This window comes from Macaca fascicularis, chromosome 20, assembly GCF_037993035.2.
Source record: "Macaca fascicularis isolate 582-1 chromosome 20, T2T-MFA8v1.1".
NCBI lineage: Eukaryota > Metazoa > Chordata > Mammalia > Primates > Cercopithecidae > Macaca > Macaca fascicularis.
In genome coordinates, this window is record NC_088394.1 from 64,189,886 (window position 1) to 64,206,643 (window position 16,758).

Consider the following 16,758-nt stretch of genomic DNA (forward strand, 5'->3'; position numbering starts at 1 on the left):
GTTAAGTACATACACATAATTGAGAAAAATTTACAATTTTATAAATTATTAGAATTTGTCTTTTTCAAAAAAAGTGGGAAACCAAAATGAAGATAAGACAGATTTTTAAATTTTGTTTTATTTTACTATTATTATTATTTTTTGAGACAGAGTCTCGCTCTATTGGCCAGGCTGGAGTGCAGTGGTACAATCTTGGCTCATTGCAGCCTCTGTCTCCTGGGCTCAAACAATTCTCCTGCCTTAGCCTCCCTAGTAGCTGGGATTACAGGCGAGTGCCACCATGCCCAGCAAATTTTTGTAGTTTTACTAGAGGTGGGGTTTCACCATGCTGGCAAGGCTGGTCTCGAACTCCTGATCTCAGGTAATCTGCCTGCCTCAGCCCCCAAAGTGCTGGGATTACAGGCATGAGCCACCACACCTGGCCTTTATTTTTATTTTCTAAAATTTATTTATCTTTAAGCACGTACCACCTTTGGGAAATAAAATAGATTTTATTCTAAAGATGAAATAATTATTTATTAAGCACTCACCATAACCAGAATTATAACTTACTGAGTGAAGTTTTATTTTGTAATACATTGTTTCAGAGATCAAAGGAAGAAATGTTGGTGCTGGCAAAGAAGCCATTTGAATCGTTGCTTGGCAATAATAGTATGGTGACATGCATCTTTGTGTGTTTTGTTTGTAGCACATCATCATTACCTCCACTAGACTGGCCTTTACCAGCTCATTTTGGACAATGTGAACTGAAAATAGAAGTGCAACCTAAAACTCATCATCGAGCCCATTATGAAACTGAAGGTAGCCGAGGGGCAGTAAAAGCATCTACTGGGGGACATCCTGTTGTGAAGGTATGAGACTTTTGGGGCTTGTTTTGCAGATACCATACAACTAGTGATGATTAGACAAATCTATTCAGTTAGGTACTAGAGAGTACAAAGAGCAAAAACTCAAAACTAGAGAGCCTCTGTTGTTTTGGGGGCTTGTTGATGTGACTACACTTCTGCATTGAGTTATATTTGCTAGGCTAAAAGATGTTCTTTCGTGGACTGACTTTCCTTCTGGGGAGACTCTAGGGAAAGATTACAGCGGCCAAATAGCTGTTTTACTGACAAAAAAATACGGCCGTATTATATTTATGAATAAAATATATGCTCATTTAAAATTTAATACAGGCCGGGTGCAGTGGCTCATGCCTGTATCCCAGCACTTTGGGAGGCCGAGGCAGGTGGATCTTGAGCTCAGGAGTTCAAGACCAGCCTGGCCAACATGGTGAAACCCTGTCTCTATTAAAAATACAAAAATTAGCAGGGCGTGTTGGCAGGTGCCTGTAATCCCAGCTACGCGGCAGGCTGAGGCAGGAGAATTGCTTGAACTCGGGAGGTGGAGGTTGCAGTAAGCCGAGATCGTGTCACTGTACTCCAGCCTGGGCAACAGAACTAGACTCCGTCTCTAAATAGATAAATAAATAAAATCTAATACAGAAAAATAGAAAGAATAAAGCAACAAATTACCCAAAATCTAACCCTCTCAGAAATAAGCAGTGTTAACATTTGATTAACATTCCAGATAACTCTCTATGTATATATTTAGTGGAAGACTGAATGGATAGCTAGAAAAATGATTCGATTTTTTTAAGGAAAGAGATTACACCTGTAATCCCAGTACTTTGTGAGGCTGAGGCAAGTGGATCACTTGAGCCCAGGAATTTGAAGCCAGCCTGGATAATACAGTGAGACCCAGTCTCTACAAAAAAAATACAAAAATTAACTGGGCATGGTGGTTGTATGCCTATAGTCCCAGCCATTCCGGAGGCTAAGATGGGAAGATCAATTGAGCCTGGGAGGTTGAGGCTGTAGTGAGCCATGATCACGCCACTGCACTCCAGCCTGGGCAACAGAACGAGACCCTGTCTCAAAAAAAAGAATTCCTAAAATATCTTTCTAAGGTCACAAAAAGAGATTAAATACATTATTGAGAGATTGAAGTTATTGTTTCAGATTTAGATGGCATGGATTGACTTCTACTCTGAAAAGTAAGGTAATTGTCTTTCTTAAACTTCCTTCACCTTTTCTACTCTTTACCTCCTGAATTTTCTTGCTTATGGTATTTTTCCTTTCAAATTTACATCCTCCCTAACTTCTCCACCAATTATTTAGCCTTAGTTCTATTTCTAGTTAGATTCAATGCTCACTACTACTTCTTTTTTATTTATTTCATTGTTAAGTTTTTTTGTTTTTATGTGAGGAGGGCTTTGGATTCTGTGTTCCATAGGTTCTTTCATGTTTGAAAATGTGTTTTTTGCCTTTATATACTCAAATATAGAAATGACTGTAGATAATAATCTCTTAGAACTGTGTAGACATTTTTCCCTCTTGTCTTAATGGTATTGAATACTGTAGTGGAAAAACTAATTACACTGAAGTGATTTTCAACAAATAAAATCTGCGAACTATCATCTCTTTTATGAGCTATGCTTTATGATTATTATCTGATCATGTTTTATAGTTCTTTACATATAAAGATTTACATTTTAGATGGGTTTTTTAATGATTTGTATTAAGAAATGCCAGGAAAACAAAACATAAGAATTTTGTCATTTTGTTCATAAGTCATATTTTGTTGTTAAATGAGCTTATTTCATTTTGATAAAAGAAGCAGGTTTGTTGCTTAGTTTTCTATATCTTTAATTTTCACAGCAATAAACAAATTATTTACAAGTGTATAAATGAACAAGTTCTTTGGGAGGGTACATGATTTGTTTCCACAGTTTTCCTTTAATGAAAAAACTGATGCATGTGCTGTGATCAAAAGCAAAAAACAACGTTAAAAAAAGCATTCTAAGGCCGGGCACGGTGGCTCAAGCCTGTAATCCCAGCACTTTGGGAGGCCGAGACGGGCGGATCACGAGGTCAGGAGATCGAGATTGTCCTGGCTAAAACGGTGAAACCCCGTCTCTACTAACAAAAATACAAAAAGCTAGCTGGGCGAGGTGGCGGGCACCTGTAGTCCCAGCTACTCGGGAGGCTGAGGCAGGAGAATGGCGTAAACCCGGGAGGCAGAGCGTGCAGTGAGCTGAGATCCGGCCATTGCACTCCAGCCTGGGCGACAGAGCGAGACTCTGTCTCAAAAAAAAAAAAAAAGGCATTTTAAAAGATTAAAAAAAACAAAAACAAAAACTGAGCCAGGAACAATGGTGTGTGCTTGTAGTCCCAGCTACTGGGGAGACTGAGGCTTAAGTATCGCTGGAAGCCAAGAGTTCAGGGCTGTGGTATATGATGACTGTGGCTGGAAATAGCCACTGCACTCCAGTCTGGGCAACATGTCTCTAAAAAACAAAAGCAGAACTGGTGCTGTGGCTCATGCCTGTAATCCAGGTGACATGGTGGACTGGGATGCTGAGGTAAGAGGATTGCTTGAGGCCAGGAGTTTGAGACCAGACTGGACAACAAATAAATGAGTAAAATTAGCTGGGCATTGTGGCACACACTTGTAGTCCCAGCTACTCCAGAGGCTGAGGCAGCAGGATTGCTGTAGCCGGGAATTTGAGGCTGCTGTGAGCTATGATTGTGCCACTGCACTTCAGCCTGGGCAACAGAGCGACCCTATTTCTACAAAAAATTTGAAAAATAGCCAAGTGCAATAAGTAGCTTGTGCCTGTAGTCCCTGCTCTTTCAGAAGCTGAGGTGGAAGGATCTTTTGAGCCCAGGAATTTGAGGCTGCAGTGATCTGTGATCATAACGCTGCACTCCAGATTGGGTGACAGCAAGGCACTTCTCAAAAACAAAGATAAAACAGCTGAGTCTCTCCTTAAGGGGAGACTACAACTCCTGGTATTAGCAGTTTTTATTTTCTTCTTGTAAGTGACTTTTTGTTTTCTAACTTATTGATTGAAGAATTATTTCTTTATACTTGAAATGATTGACTTAACCAGAGTATGTCTGAATGTTAATAGTTCTTTATCAGTCTTTTCCAGTACTGTTGATGCTCCCTTTCAATCTGAAATTCTTTCTTGCTTCATGGCCAGAAAAAGATGTATATATTTCCTTTTCCTTTTATTTTGTTGTTTACTTAAGTGACTCTAATTATTATTCAAATGTTGGCTTATCTTAGTAGGTCTTGCTATGTTGCCCAGGCTGTTCTTGAACCCTTGGCCTCAAACGATCCTCCCACCTTGCCCCCCAACCTTTTTTTTTTTTTTTTTTTTTAAGAGATAGGCTCTTGCTCTGTTACCTAGGCTGGAGTTCAGTGTCATGATCATACTTAACTGCAGCCTCAGACTCCTAGGCTCAGGGCATTCTCCTGCCTCAGCCTCCTGAGTCGCTGGGACTACAGGTCCATGCCACTGCATCTGGCTAACTTTTTAATTTTTTTGTGGAGATAGAGTCTTGATTTGTTGCCCAGGCTGGTCTCAAAACTCCTGGCTTCAAGTGATCCTCCTGCCTTGGCCTTCCAAAGTACAGATATTATAGGTGTGAGCTGCCAGGCCTGGCTGATTTCTCTCTTTTCTTGTGGTGGAATAGTATTCAATTGTGTATACATACCACATTTTAGAAATCCATTCATCCATTGACAAACACTTAATTTGGTTCCATATGTTGGCCGTTATGAATAATACTGCAAGAAACAGCATAAATATCTTTTTAACCTACTGATTTCATTTCCTTTGGATATATAATATACCCTGTAGTGGAATTGCTGGATCATATGGTAGTTCTGTTTTTAATTTTTTGTGTAACCTCCATACTGTTTTCTGTAATGGCTGTACTCACATTCCCATAACAGTGTGCCAGTATTCCCTTTTCTCCTTATCCACACCAGAATTTTCCTTCTTTTTGCATTTTGATAAATAGCCATGCTAACTGGAGTGATATTATGTCTCATTGTGGTTTTGATTTGCATTTCCCTGATGATTAGTGATGTTGAGCATTTTTTCATATACCTATTTGCCATTTGTATATCTCCTTTTGAGAAATGTCGTTTTAGATCCTTTGCCCACTTTTTAGTTAGATTGTTCAGGGTTCCTTGGCTGTTGAGTTGTTTGAGTACCTTGTGCATTCTTAGTATTAGTCCTTTGTTGGATGGATAGTTTGAAGATATTTTCTGCCATTGTACAGGTTATCTCCTCATTCTGTTGATTATTTCCTTTGCTGTACAGAAGCTTTTTAGTTGATAGAAATTGTTTTCTCTGTTTTTGTTGGTTGTGATTTTATAACATTACTCATAAAATCTTTGCTTAGATCAATGTAATGGAGCTTTCCCCCTATGTTTTCTTCTAGTAGTTTTGTAGTTTTAGATCTTAAATTTAAGTCTTTAATCCATTTTGAGTTGATTTTTTTGTATGTTATGAAAGATGGGTGTCTAATTTCATTCTTCTGCATGTGAATATCCAGTGTTCCCAGCATATGTATTGAAGAGGGTATCCTTTCCCCAGTGTATGTTCTTCTTAGCAACTTTGTTGAAAAGGAGTTAGCTGTAAATACAGGAATTTATTTCTGTGCTCTCTATTCTGTCACATGGGTCTGTGTGTCTGTTTTTATATCAATATTGTGCTTTTCTGGTTACTGTCATTTTGTAATATATTTTGAAGTCAAGTAGTATAATGCCTTTAATTTTGTTCTTTTTGTTCAGATAAGCTTTGGTTCTTTTGGGTCTTTGGTGGTTCAATTTAAATTTTAAGATTATTTTTTCTATTTCTGTGAAGAATGTCATTGGTATTTTGACAGAGATTGCATTGAATCCGTAGATTGTTTTTGGTAGTATTTATTGATACATTCTTATACACAACAACTTTTTTTGTTTGTTTGTTTTTGTTTTTTGAGACAGAGTCTCACTCTGTTACATCACCTGGGGTGCAGTGATGTGATACTGGCTCACTGCAACCTCTGCCTCCCTGGTTCAGGTGATTCTCCTGCCTTAGCCTCCTGAGTAGCTAGGATTACAGGCACACACCACCATGCCTGGCTAATTTTTTGTATTTTGGTAGAGACGGGTTTTTACCATGTTGTCCAGGCTGGTCTCGAACTCCTGACGTCAAGTGATCCACCCACCTCAGCCTCCCAGAGTGCTGGGATTAGAGGCGTGAGCCACTGTGCCTGGCCAACAAAACTTTTTTTTTGCTTTTTTTTTAGAATAACTAAAAATATTTTATTAAAACATAAGATTTACAGAAGTTTGCAAACAAGCCATACAAAATGGTCACAAGCCTTTTTTGAAGGGGGGATCTACACTTGACAGCAATGTTATTAGTGAGGGCTGTGATGTTTGTTTAATGTTCCCATTTTGGTTCAAACAGTCAAGCTTGTCCATGTACAGCGTCTAAATAAAGTTAGATTTGGCTAGAGAGCATATTCTAAAGACCTGGTTAGCTGCTTTTAACCAATGCAATTAGATCACCAAAAAAGGGGGAAAGGAGCCCATAAAATTAAAATAAAACTACCTCCCCCCTCAAAAAAATAAAATAAAATAAAGAAAAACACCCACACCCCTGCAGCTAACCTGACAACTACCTTCATTCACAGTGCTTTATACTTAAACCAGGATGGGGGAAATGAATAAAAGCAGGGAGGGGCCACTGCTTTTAAACGTTTCACAGCAATCCAGATGATACTTCTAGCCTCTGATCATGCTCTATGACAGTGAATCAGGACAAGACGTAGATTTGCTAATGTGCATTTAATCACCAAAGGACTGAAGATGTCTGGGCTTTTTTATTCTGTAATATTTCTAAGACTGTGTCCATTAAATGCAGACAAAAAGGAGGAAGTCTTGGCAGAACAGGAGAAGTGATGCACACTTGATGATCGGATCAATTTAAATATTACTCATGGCATATAGCCTAGTCCATGCTCTAGCTGTTTCTATGGCTTGGGCTTCGTTGGTCTTCCACTGCTCCACTACATCATTTGCTAATGGATCATCTGGATTGGGAGCACTTAACAAGGCCTGGATCGGTAGCAGAACTGTGCGGATCTGCAGTGCTGGGGACCACTTATCTTTCAAAATATCTAAACATATTCTTCCCAACTTGTCTACAATAGGATAATAAATTTTGGTCATGAAACGTACTTTAGGGGCTGCCATTGGGTATTCTTCAGGAAGGAGTAGCTCAAGTTTAAAAGTCCCTCCCTCAGAGGGGGAATCTTGAGGGCCAGCAGTGACCACATGAAAATAACGGGCGTTGCTCTCATCTGGTTCTGCTTTGATGCCAGAAACTGGTTCTGCCAGCAAACGCTGGGTTTCCTTGATGATTCTGCGGAGCAGCCCAGCCATCTTGTCAGAACCCGAGTTCGGCCTCTGGTCTCATCTCCAGGTGCGCTCGCCTCACGCCACAAAACTTTTAAAAGACAAAAAGAAACAAGCCAGCAGATACCGAGCACAATCAAGGCACTTTTTTTGTTTGTTTTTTTAAGTAGAGACAGGGTCTCACTGTATTGCCCGGTTTGGTCTTGAACTCCTAGGGTCAAGCATTCCTCTTGCCTCAGTCTTCCAAAGTGCTGGGATTGCAGGTGTGAGCCACTGCACCTGACCTAAACATACCACTTTTATGTGTGAGGCTCAGACCAGTCTGGAATAACTGATGCCTTTCTCTCTTTCTGAGAATTTAAAATCCTCAGAATAGTGGAGAAAACTACCAGCTCTTCTCAGTTGCTGGAGAAGAACCACCTCTGTTAAAGGGAAAAAATGTAGTCTCACAAGGTGGGCATATACTAGTATAGTGTTCCATACATTGCACATCTCTGCAAATATGTTGGAGTATATAGAATCAGGTATCAGTTCCACTTTCCCTTTTAAATGACCTGCTGTCATGTGTACTGCTTATTTTCCCCTCGATATTAGAAAAATAACTTTTAGATAGTAAAATGAAGTAGTATCGCAATCTTCCCCCAATAACTAACAAAATAAACAAAATGTATGTGTGTGTAGGATGTGAGGAAACAGCCAAAAATCTATTGGTAACACCCAAACAAGCAAAGAAGAACACAAACTTTGGTCTATAAACTTCAAAGAGCGGTGATAGAGGATGGAGGGTGGGGTAAGGTGAGGAATGTGTAATAGAAGAGATTCTGGTGTAGTGTATAGCAGAGCTGCTAACCCACACATACTTTCATCCATCAGGAAGAGTAGTAAGTCAAGGAAAAACCCTCAAAAATAAAAGAATAAAAGATCCTTTACACTGCTAATGGGAATGTAAACTAATATAGCCATGATGGAAAACAGTCTAAAGGTTGCTCAAAAAATTTAAAAATGGAACTACCGTATGATCCAGCAATTCCACTGTTGGGAATTCATCTACAGAAGAGGAAATCAGTATATTGAAGAGATCACAGTAGCCAAGATATGGAATCAACCTAACTGTCCATCAACTGATGAATGAATAAAGAAAATGTGACAGATAGGCACAATACAATACTATTCAGGCATAAAAAAAGAATGAAATCCTGTCATTTGTGGCAACATGGATGAACCTGGAGGAAATTATATTAAATGAAATAAGTCAGGCACAGAAAGATAAATATGGCATGTTCTCACTTATATGAAGGGGCTAAAAAATTTCAGCTCACAGAAATAGAATTTTGGTTATTAGAGGCTGAGAAAGGATTGCAGGAGGTAAGGATGGGGAGAAGTTGGTCAATGGATACAAAATTACAGCTAAAGGGGAAGAATAAGTCTTGTGTTATGTAGCATTGTGGGGTGAATATAGTTAACAAAAATTTATTGTGGGATTACACACCTGTAATCCCAGCACTTTGGGAGGCTGAGTTGGGTAGATCCCTTGAGATCAGGAGTTCGAGACCAGCCTGGCCAACATGGTGAAACCCTGTGTCTCTTAAAAATACAAAAATTAGCTGGATGTGGTGGCACATGCCTGTAATCTCAGCTACTCAGTAGGCTGAGGCAGCAGAATCGCATGAACCCGGGAGGCGGAGGTTGTAGTTAGCTGAGATTGCACCACTGCACTCTAGCCTGGGCAACACAGTAAGACTCTGTCTAAAAATAAATTTATTGTGTATGTTCACAAAGCTAGAAAGGATTTTGAATGTTTTTAACACACATGATAAGTGTTTGAAGTGATAGATATCTTAGTCAACTTGATTTGATTATTACACATTATATACGTATATCAAAATAATCACTATTTACTGTACAAATATGTATAATTATTACATGTCAACTAAAAAGAGGAACAAATAATCAAGTATACAAATCTTAAGTTGTACAACACAACGAATATTTAACACACAAGTATAAATACTCAAAAAACCACACAAGTTAACATATAGAACATTTTAAGCACTTCATGAGTCTCCCTTGTGTCCCTTCTCAGTTTATACCTCCAACCAAAGATAATCATGCTTCTCAACTCTCATCACCATATATTAGTTTTCTTATTTCTATATTTTATATAAATGGAGGTCCTGTTTTGTATCTAACATCATGTATTCAACATTATGATTGTGGGATTCATCAAATTTTTGTTGTTTATTTTTTTCATTGCTTCATGTTAGTCTCGTGTATGAATTTGCAAGTGTTTCTTTGTTTTCTTTTCATAAACATTTGATTTGTGTGGAGTGTTGGACAATTATGAATAAAGTTGCTTTGTGCCTTTTTTAAAAAAATGAAAAACAAAAAAAAAACCATGACTTTCGATGGACAAAGCATTTACTTACTTGGGAATATGTCCGGGAGTGTAGTTACTGATATTCCAAAGTGGCTGTACCAATTTATACTCCCAGTCAGCCATATATAAAGTTCTTGTTCCTCCACATCCTCACCAATAGTAACACTTGTTAGTCTTTTAATTTTAACCATTATTGTAAAGATATAATGGTATCTGGCTGTGGTTTTAATTTGTGATTTCTTGATGACCAATGATTTTGAACATCTTATATATTTGTTGGACATTTGGATGTCTTTCATGAAGTGTTTGTTTACATCTTTTGACCTTTTTGTGATAGTGGCACAATCATGACCCATTGCAACCTCAAACTCATGGGCTCAAGCGATCTTCCCACCTTGGCCTCCCAAGTAGCTGGGGCTACAGGCATGTACCACCACGTTTGACTAATTTTTAAAATCTTTCTTGTAGACAGGGCCTCACTATGTTGCCCAGGCCTAGTGTCTGCCACTTGCTTGTTTTCTTGTCTGAAACTCTTGGCCTCAAGTGATTGATCCTCCCACCTCAGCCTCCCAAAGTGCTGGAATTACAGACATGAGCCACTGTGTCCAGCCAGCTCATCTTCGAATAATACCGGTTTTACTTCTTCCTTCTTAATTTTTATTTTATTTTATTTTTTTGGGACGGAGTCTCGCTCTGTTGCCCAGGCTGGAGTGCAGTGGCGCGATCTCCACTCACTACAAGCTCTGCCTCCCGGGTTCACGCCATTCTCCTGCCTCAGCCTCCCGAGTAGCTGGGACTACAGGCACCAGCCACCGCGCCTGGCTAATTTTGTTTTTGTATTTTTTTTAGTAGAGACAGGGTTTCACCCTGTTAGCGAGCGTGGTCTCGATCTCCTGACCTCGTGATCCGCCCGTCTTGGCCTCTCAAAGTGCTGGGATTATAGACGTGAGCCACTGCGCCTGGCCCCTTCTTAATTTTTGTACTTTTCCCCCCTTTTTCTTGCTTTATTGTATTGACTAAGACCTCTGACACATTGTTGATTAGAGGTGGTGATGGAGGACAAATTTACCAAACTCAGGGCAAAAAAGGATTAATAATTGTGCCATTAAGTAATTTGCTAGGGTTTTGTTTGGTTGGTTGTTTTGGGTTTTTTTTTGGGGGGGTGGGAATACCTTTTATCAGACTAAGGATATTATTTTCTAATTTGTTGGGAGGTTTCTATTTTTGTTTTTTGAATTTATGAATAGGTGTTGAGTGTTGTCAAGTGCTTTTCTTGCAGACTTGTTTTCTATTTTAAGGACACAAGAAGCGAACCATGCAGCCAGTGTCTGCCACTGGCTTGTTTTCTGTAATGTGGTAATTTAATATTAAAGTAAAATAGAGATAATGTTCTTGTATTATTAAATTGGACTGATACAGTCTCATTTCTTTTTATAGTTTATGGTTAGGAACTGTAGAATTATGTATCACTGTTAAGAATCTCCCTCCAAGTTCCCATTTTTTGGGGTTTTATATATCCACAATATCTTTGTGTTGGTGGTGGGGGACTTCACAGTGCCTTCAGAGTACACAAGTGAGAAACAGATGCAATTGAATCTCAAATGAAACTGAATTGTGTACTTGTTGCTGGGAAACTAATCTTTAATAAATTTTAAAATAGTCTTTAATGAATATTTAATCAGATTATTTTACTTTTTAGTTCTTATTCTAAATATGGGAGAATTGTCTGTTTAATTAAAGCCAATAATTTTTATTGGAATTACCTGGTGAAAATGCACATTTTCAGTTATTAAAATTGGAAGAGACTTTTGTAGGTCTTAATTTTCTGAGTTTTGTTTTAGATGATTTAACGTAGATTATCTGTATGTTTTAAGATAATGTTTGGTTAAACGAAAATTAGTTTAGGCTGGGTGCAGTGGCTCACGCCTATAATCCCAGCACTTTGGGAGGCTGAGGCAGGTGGATCACCCGAGGTCAGGAGTTCGAGACCAGCCTGGGCAACACCATGAAACCCCATTCTACTAAAAATACAAAAATTAGCCGGGCGTGGTGCATTCCTGTAATCCCAGCTACTCAGGAGGCTGAAGTGAGAGTATCACTTGAACTCGGGAGGCAGAGGTTGCAGTGAGCCGAGATCGCGCCATTGCACTCCAGCCTGGGCAACAAGAGTGAAACACTCCATCTCAAAAAATAAAAAATAAAAATAGTTTGAAAGAATTTGCTTTACTGTGAACATTTGTCTAAAAAGCGCTTGAAGACAAAATGCTACTGAAGTTACTAATTTCAATGGCTTTTTGTAGGTTCGTGCTGCTATTAATTGCAATAGTTTACTTTTTGTAGTGTTTTATAGTTTACAAAATGTTTTCCCGGAGTTTACCTTTTCTTTTTCTTTTTTCTTTTATGAGACAGTGTCTCACTCTGTTGCCCAGGCTGCAGTGCAGTAGTGCAATGTCAGCTCACTGCAGCCTACGCTTCCTGGGCTCAAGCGATCCTGTCTGCCTCAACTTCTGCCATGGCTGGGACTACGGGGGCATACCACCACGCCTGGCTAATTTTTGTATTTTTGTGGAGGTAAGATTTTGCCATGTTGGGCAGGCTGGTCTCGAACTCCTAGACTCAAGTGATCCACCTGCCTTGGCTTCTCAAAGTGCTAGGATTATAGGCTTGAGCCACCACACCTGGCCTCAGAGTTTACATATTTAATCTTTACAAAAGTTCTTTGAAAAGGGCAAATCGGTTACAGTCATATGCCACTTAACACCCGGGATATGTTCTGAGAAATGCATCATTGGGCGATTTCCTCGTTTTATGAACACGAGAGAGTGTACTTATACAAACCTAGATGGTATACCCTAATATATGGTATAACCAGTCACGTTGGCACCAGGCTTGCAGTCCCAGCTACTTGGGAGGGTGAGTCAGGAGGATTGCTTGAGCCCAGGAGTTAGAGTCTAGCCTGGGCAACATGTTGAGAGCTTCTCTCTTAAACAACAACAACAACAAAGATTTACTTAAGAAAATATGGTATAAAATATTAAAAATGGTATACCTGAATAGAGCACTTACCATTAATGGAGCTTATAGGACTGGAAGTTGCTCTGGGTGAATCAGTGAGTGAATAGTGAATGAATGTGAAGGCCTGGGACATTACTGTACACTACTGTAGACTTTCTAAACACAGTACCCTTAGACTATACTATATTTATAAAAATTTTTTTCTTTAATAATCTAACTTTTTCGCTTTATAAGTTGTGAATTAAAAAGAAGTCTTCTGTCGTAACACTTAGATTAAAACACAGACATGTTGTACAGCTGTACAAAGATATTTTATTTCTTTATATCCTTATTCCATGAACTTTTTTCTATCTTCAAATTTTTTATTTTATTTTGTTTTTTTACTTTTAAAACTTTTTTGTTTAAAATGCTGACACCAACGCACACATTAGCCTAGGCCTTCACAGGGTCAGGAACATCAAGATGTCACTAGGCAACAGGACTTTTTCAACTCCGTTATTACCTATGGGACCACTATTGTATACGGTCTGTCATTTACTGAACCACTGTTATGTAGCTCATGACTGTACATTTTACAGGTGATCTGAGGTTATGTATGTTGTAATTGGCAGAGAGATCTTAAGCCCAGGTCTTTTGACTGTCGTTTCTCTTTCTGTTTTACCATATTACTTCTTACACTGTAGTTATCTCATAATTTCTTAGTATGTTTCATTTTCTAAAGCACTTTCACATTATCTCATTTAATTCTCCAAATAAACTATTTTAGAAAGCCTGGTCTTCGACTTAAAGTCAGATATTCTTTCTCTTACTTTAAAAAAATTTTTTTTCCCCTTGAGACGGAGTCTTGTGCTGTTGCCCAGGCTAGAGTGCAATGGCCCATATCTCAGTTCACTGCAACCCCTGCCTCCCGGGTTCAAGTGATTCTCCTGCCTCAACCTCCCAAGTAGCTGGGATTACAGGCACCCACCAACACACCCACCCAGTTAATTTTTGTATTTTTAGTAGAGACGGGATTCCATCATGTTGGCCAGGCTAGTCTCGAACTCCTGACCTCAAGTGATGCACTGCCTCAGCCTCCCCAAGTGCTGGGGTTACAGGTGTAAGCCACCGTGCATGGGCCCTGATAAAAATCTTAATGCTCGTTTACTATTATTATAGTTCAAGCTCTCCTTCCTTGGATTAATCATGGTAGCCTAACTACTGTAACTAATAACCCCCAATTCTCAGTGGTTTAAGACCAAAAAAAAAAAAAAAAAAAAGTTTATTTTGCATTTTCTTTCAAATTGTTACTCAGGAATCCAAGATATGTTCATCTTTTGATGCCATCTTTAATGCAAAGCTTCTACTGTCCCTGGGAAAGAAGAAGGTGTATGGAAAGCATTCAAGATATTTAACTACACTAACCTGGAAATTACTGTCAATTATCACCACTTACAATTTTTTGGCTAGAAGTAGTCACATGGCCCTACTTACATGCAGAAGTACTGGGAAAAGTAGTCCCTGGCTGGGCAGCCTTTCCTCAGCAAAACTCTGTATTCTGTAGTATAATATAGAACTCTATACTTAAATCTTTGGTGGTTAGCTTGCCTTCTATGCCACATGCTCCACACAGGAATAAATCATGGCTAAGTCACTAATATGGGCTCTAGAGCCAGATTGTTTCAGTTGAATCCTGGATTTTACTATATCCTTGGCCAAGTAACTTAACTTTTCTTTCTAGACCTTTTGTTTAGTCGTTCATTGCTTAATTTATTCACTTATCTATCCATTTACTCATTCAATGTGTATTTTTTGATTGCTCACTACATTATAGACAATATTATAGGTGCTAGGGATGCAGAGATGAACAAGACAGACAAAACTCCTGTCCTCAAGGGCCTTTCTCACTTTATATACCGAGAGAGACAATGAGTAAGTAAATAAACAAACAAAACTTTAGAATATAGTAAGTGCTATATTGGAAATCAGTATGTGGTGTGGTAGAGGTTAATTGTGAAGAGTTTACCTTGGGATTTTTTTCTTTATAAAATGAGGATAATATATAATAATATAATCTACCTAAGAGCTGTTGTGAGGAGTAAATGAAACATTGTAAGGAACATGGCGTAGTACCTTGCACATTGTAAATGCTCAGTAAAAGTTAGCTAGTATTATTACTTAGGTTTCTTGGAACAGTTTGACCAACACTTCAACACTGATGAAGAGTATGTAGCAGAATAAGCTATCTACATTGGCATCCTAGAATTAAGCTAGGTTTGTTACTGACATTTTAAGGAGTTGTGAATTAATGGGCTAGTGATATGTGAAAATGGAAAGTAGAAGGGTACTTAAACATCAGTTATGATGATCTTCCTGTTATTCTGCAAAGGACAATTTCAAGAGAGCTAAGAAATTTCTGAAATACATATTTTTTGAAATTATGAAGGAATGCAAGCTGTGGTGCTGTTGGAAAATACCACCTACCTTGTAGCCAACTGACAAATTAACTGACAAAAAAAAAAAAAAAAACTTTTCTTCCAAATAAGTTACCTGATTCCTTATTATGGTCACCAAATAATACATTCAAAGCAGTTTGCTAATGTAGCTGGGGATTCACTGAGGGAAATCAGACATGTTGCCTACTCCCATGAATTTTACTGTCCATTGAGACTTGCAAATAAGATAGTACCAATAAAGTATGATAAACGTTTAATGGAGGAAATTCAGATCTTTGTGAGAGCAAATAGAGACCTGAAATTTGACAGAGTTGAATCAGGTGCTTATTTTTTCTTTCCACAAGAAAGAAAAGAGATTTTTATTTTTAAATTATTATTATTATTATTATTATTTGAGACAGAGTCTCGCTGTGTCACCCAGGCTGGAGTACATGGTACAATCTTGGCTCACTGCAACCTCTGCCTCCCAGATTTAAGCGATTGTCATGCCTCAGCCTCCCAAGTAGTTGGGACTACAAGGCGCATGCCACCATGCCCAGCTAGTTTTTTTGTATTTTTAGTAGAGACAGGGTTTCACCATGTTGGTCCGGCTGGTCTCAGAACTCCTGGCCTCAGGTGATCTGCCCACGTTGGGATTATTGGCGTGAGCCACTGCGCCTGGCCAGAAAGGGGACTTCTTATTTGAGGATAGTGTCTAGCTAATTAATAAGCAGACATCTAGGGAAAAGGTAGATACTAAGGAGGGAAAAGTATTAAGTAGAGGGAAGGGTTTAGAGCTGCACTGTCCAAAAGTGGAATCCAGAAGCCACTAGCTACACGTGGCTATTTCAATTTAAATTAAGTGAAATTAAAAATTCAGTTATTCAGTTGCATTGACAACATTCCAAGGCTTAGTAGCCACATGTGGATACTGACTACATTTTCTTTTCAACAGATGATGCCAGAGCAACTGGATATCTATAGGTAAGAAAATAAGCCTTGACCTAAGCCTTATATCTTATAAAATTAATACAAAATGGTCATGGATGTGAAAAAAAAAAATTGGATATAGAGTATTTTACCCAAAAGCCTATTGAAATTTAAAAAAAGGAGTATTTTAGTGACTGCAGAAAGTTATCTTGGACAGTGCTGGTTTAGAAGCCTATAAGACAGAGAGACTATTGTGTATATATATATATATATATATATATATTTTTTTTTTTTTTTTTTGAGACGGAGTCTCGCTCTGTCACCCAGGCTGGAGTGCAGTGGCCGGATCTCAACTCACTGCAAGCTCCGCCTCCCGGGTTCACACCATTCTCCTGCCTCAGCCTCCCAAGTAGCTGGGACTACAGGCGCCCGCCACCTCGCCCGGCTAAGTTTTTGTATTTTTAGTAGAGACAGGGTTTCACTGTGTTAGCCAGGATGGTCTCGATGAGACTATAGTATATTAATGAGTTATTTGTGTATTTTTTTCAGTAGCTTTTGGGGTACAAGTGGTTTTTTGTTAAGTGGATGAATTGTGTAGTGGTGAAGTCTGAGATTTCAGTGCACCTCTTACCCAAGTAGTGTACATTGTACCCAATATGTAGTTTTCTGTCCCTCACCCCCCCCACCCTTTTCTGAGTCTACAATACCCATTATACCCAATACCCATTATACCACTCTATGCTTTTGTGTACCCATAGCTTTGCTCCTACTTATAAG

General features: G+C 38.7%; 2 protein-coding genes across 28 annotated transcripts in view; one reads left to right on the forward strand and one right to left on the reverse strand.

Moving 5' to 3' along the window:
* The window catches only part of LOC101925346 (lysosomal phospholipase A and acyltransferase), a 188,799-nt gene that overhangs the window by 48,173 nt on the left and 123,868 nt on the right, over positions 1–16,758 (forward strand). For 26 of the 27 annotated variants that reach the window (XR_012429038.1, XR_012429041.1, XR_012429040.1 and 23 more), the window contains one exon: positions 689–851. Coding sequence is in view for 18 of the 27 variants with exons in the window: in XM_065537315.1 (XP_065393387.1) it covers positions 689–851 (163 nt within the window). In the remaining 9 variants the exon portion in view is untranslated. Of the gene's footprint in view, positions 1–688; positions 852–16,006; positions 16,036–16,758 lie in introns of all 27 variants that reach the window. The other variant, XM_074027425.1, reaches the window with a different exon arrangement.
* LOC102136325 (ubiquitin-conjugating enzyme E2 N-like) lies at positions 6,657–7,296 on the reverse strand. Its single transcript, XM_005592341.5, has one exon. The coding sequence runs from the start codon at positions 7,270–7,272 to the stop codon at positions 6,814–6,816; it is 459 nt and encodes a 152-aa protein (XP_005592398.1). The 5' UTR covers positions 7,273–7,296; the 3' UTR covers positions 6,657–6,813.

What these genes read in the sequence shown, in the direction of transcription:
- LOC102136325 (XM_005592341.5), bottom strand. Translation starts at nt 7,272, where the DNA reads ATGGCTGGGCTGCTCCGCAGAATCATCAAGGAAACCCAGCGTTTGCTG.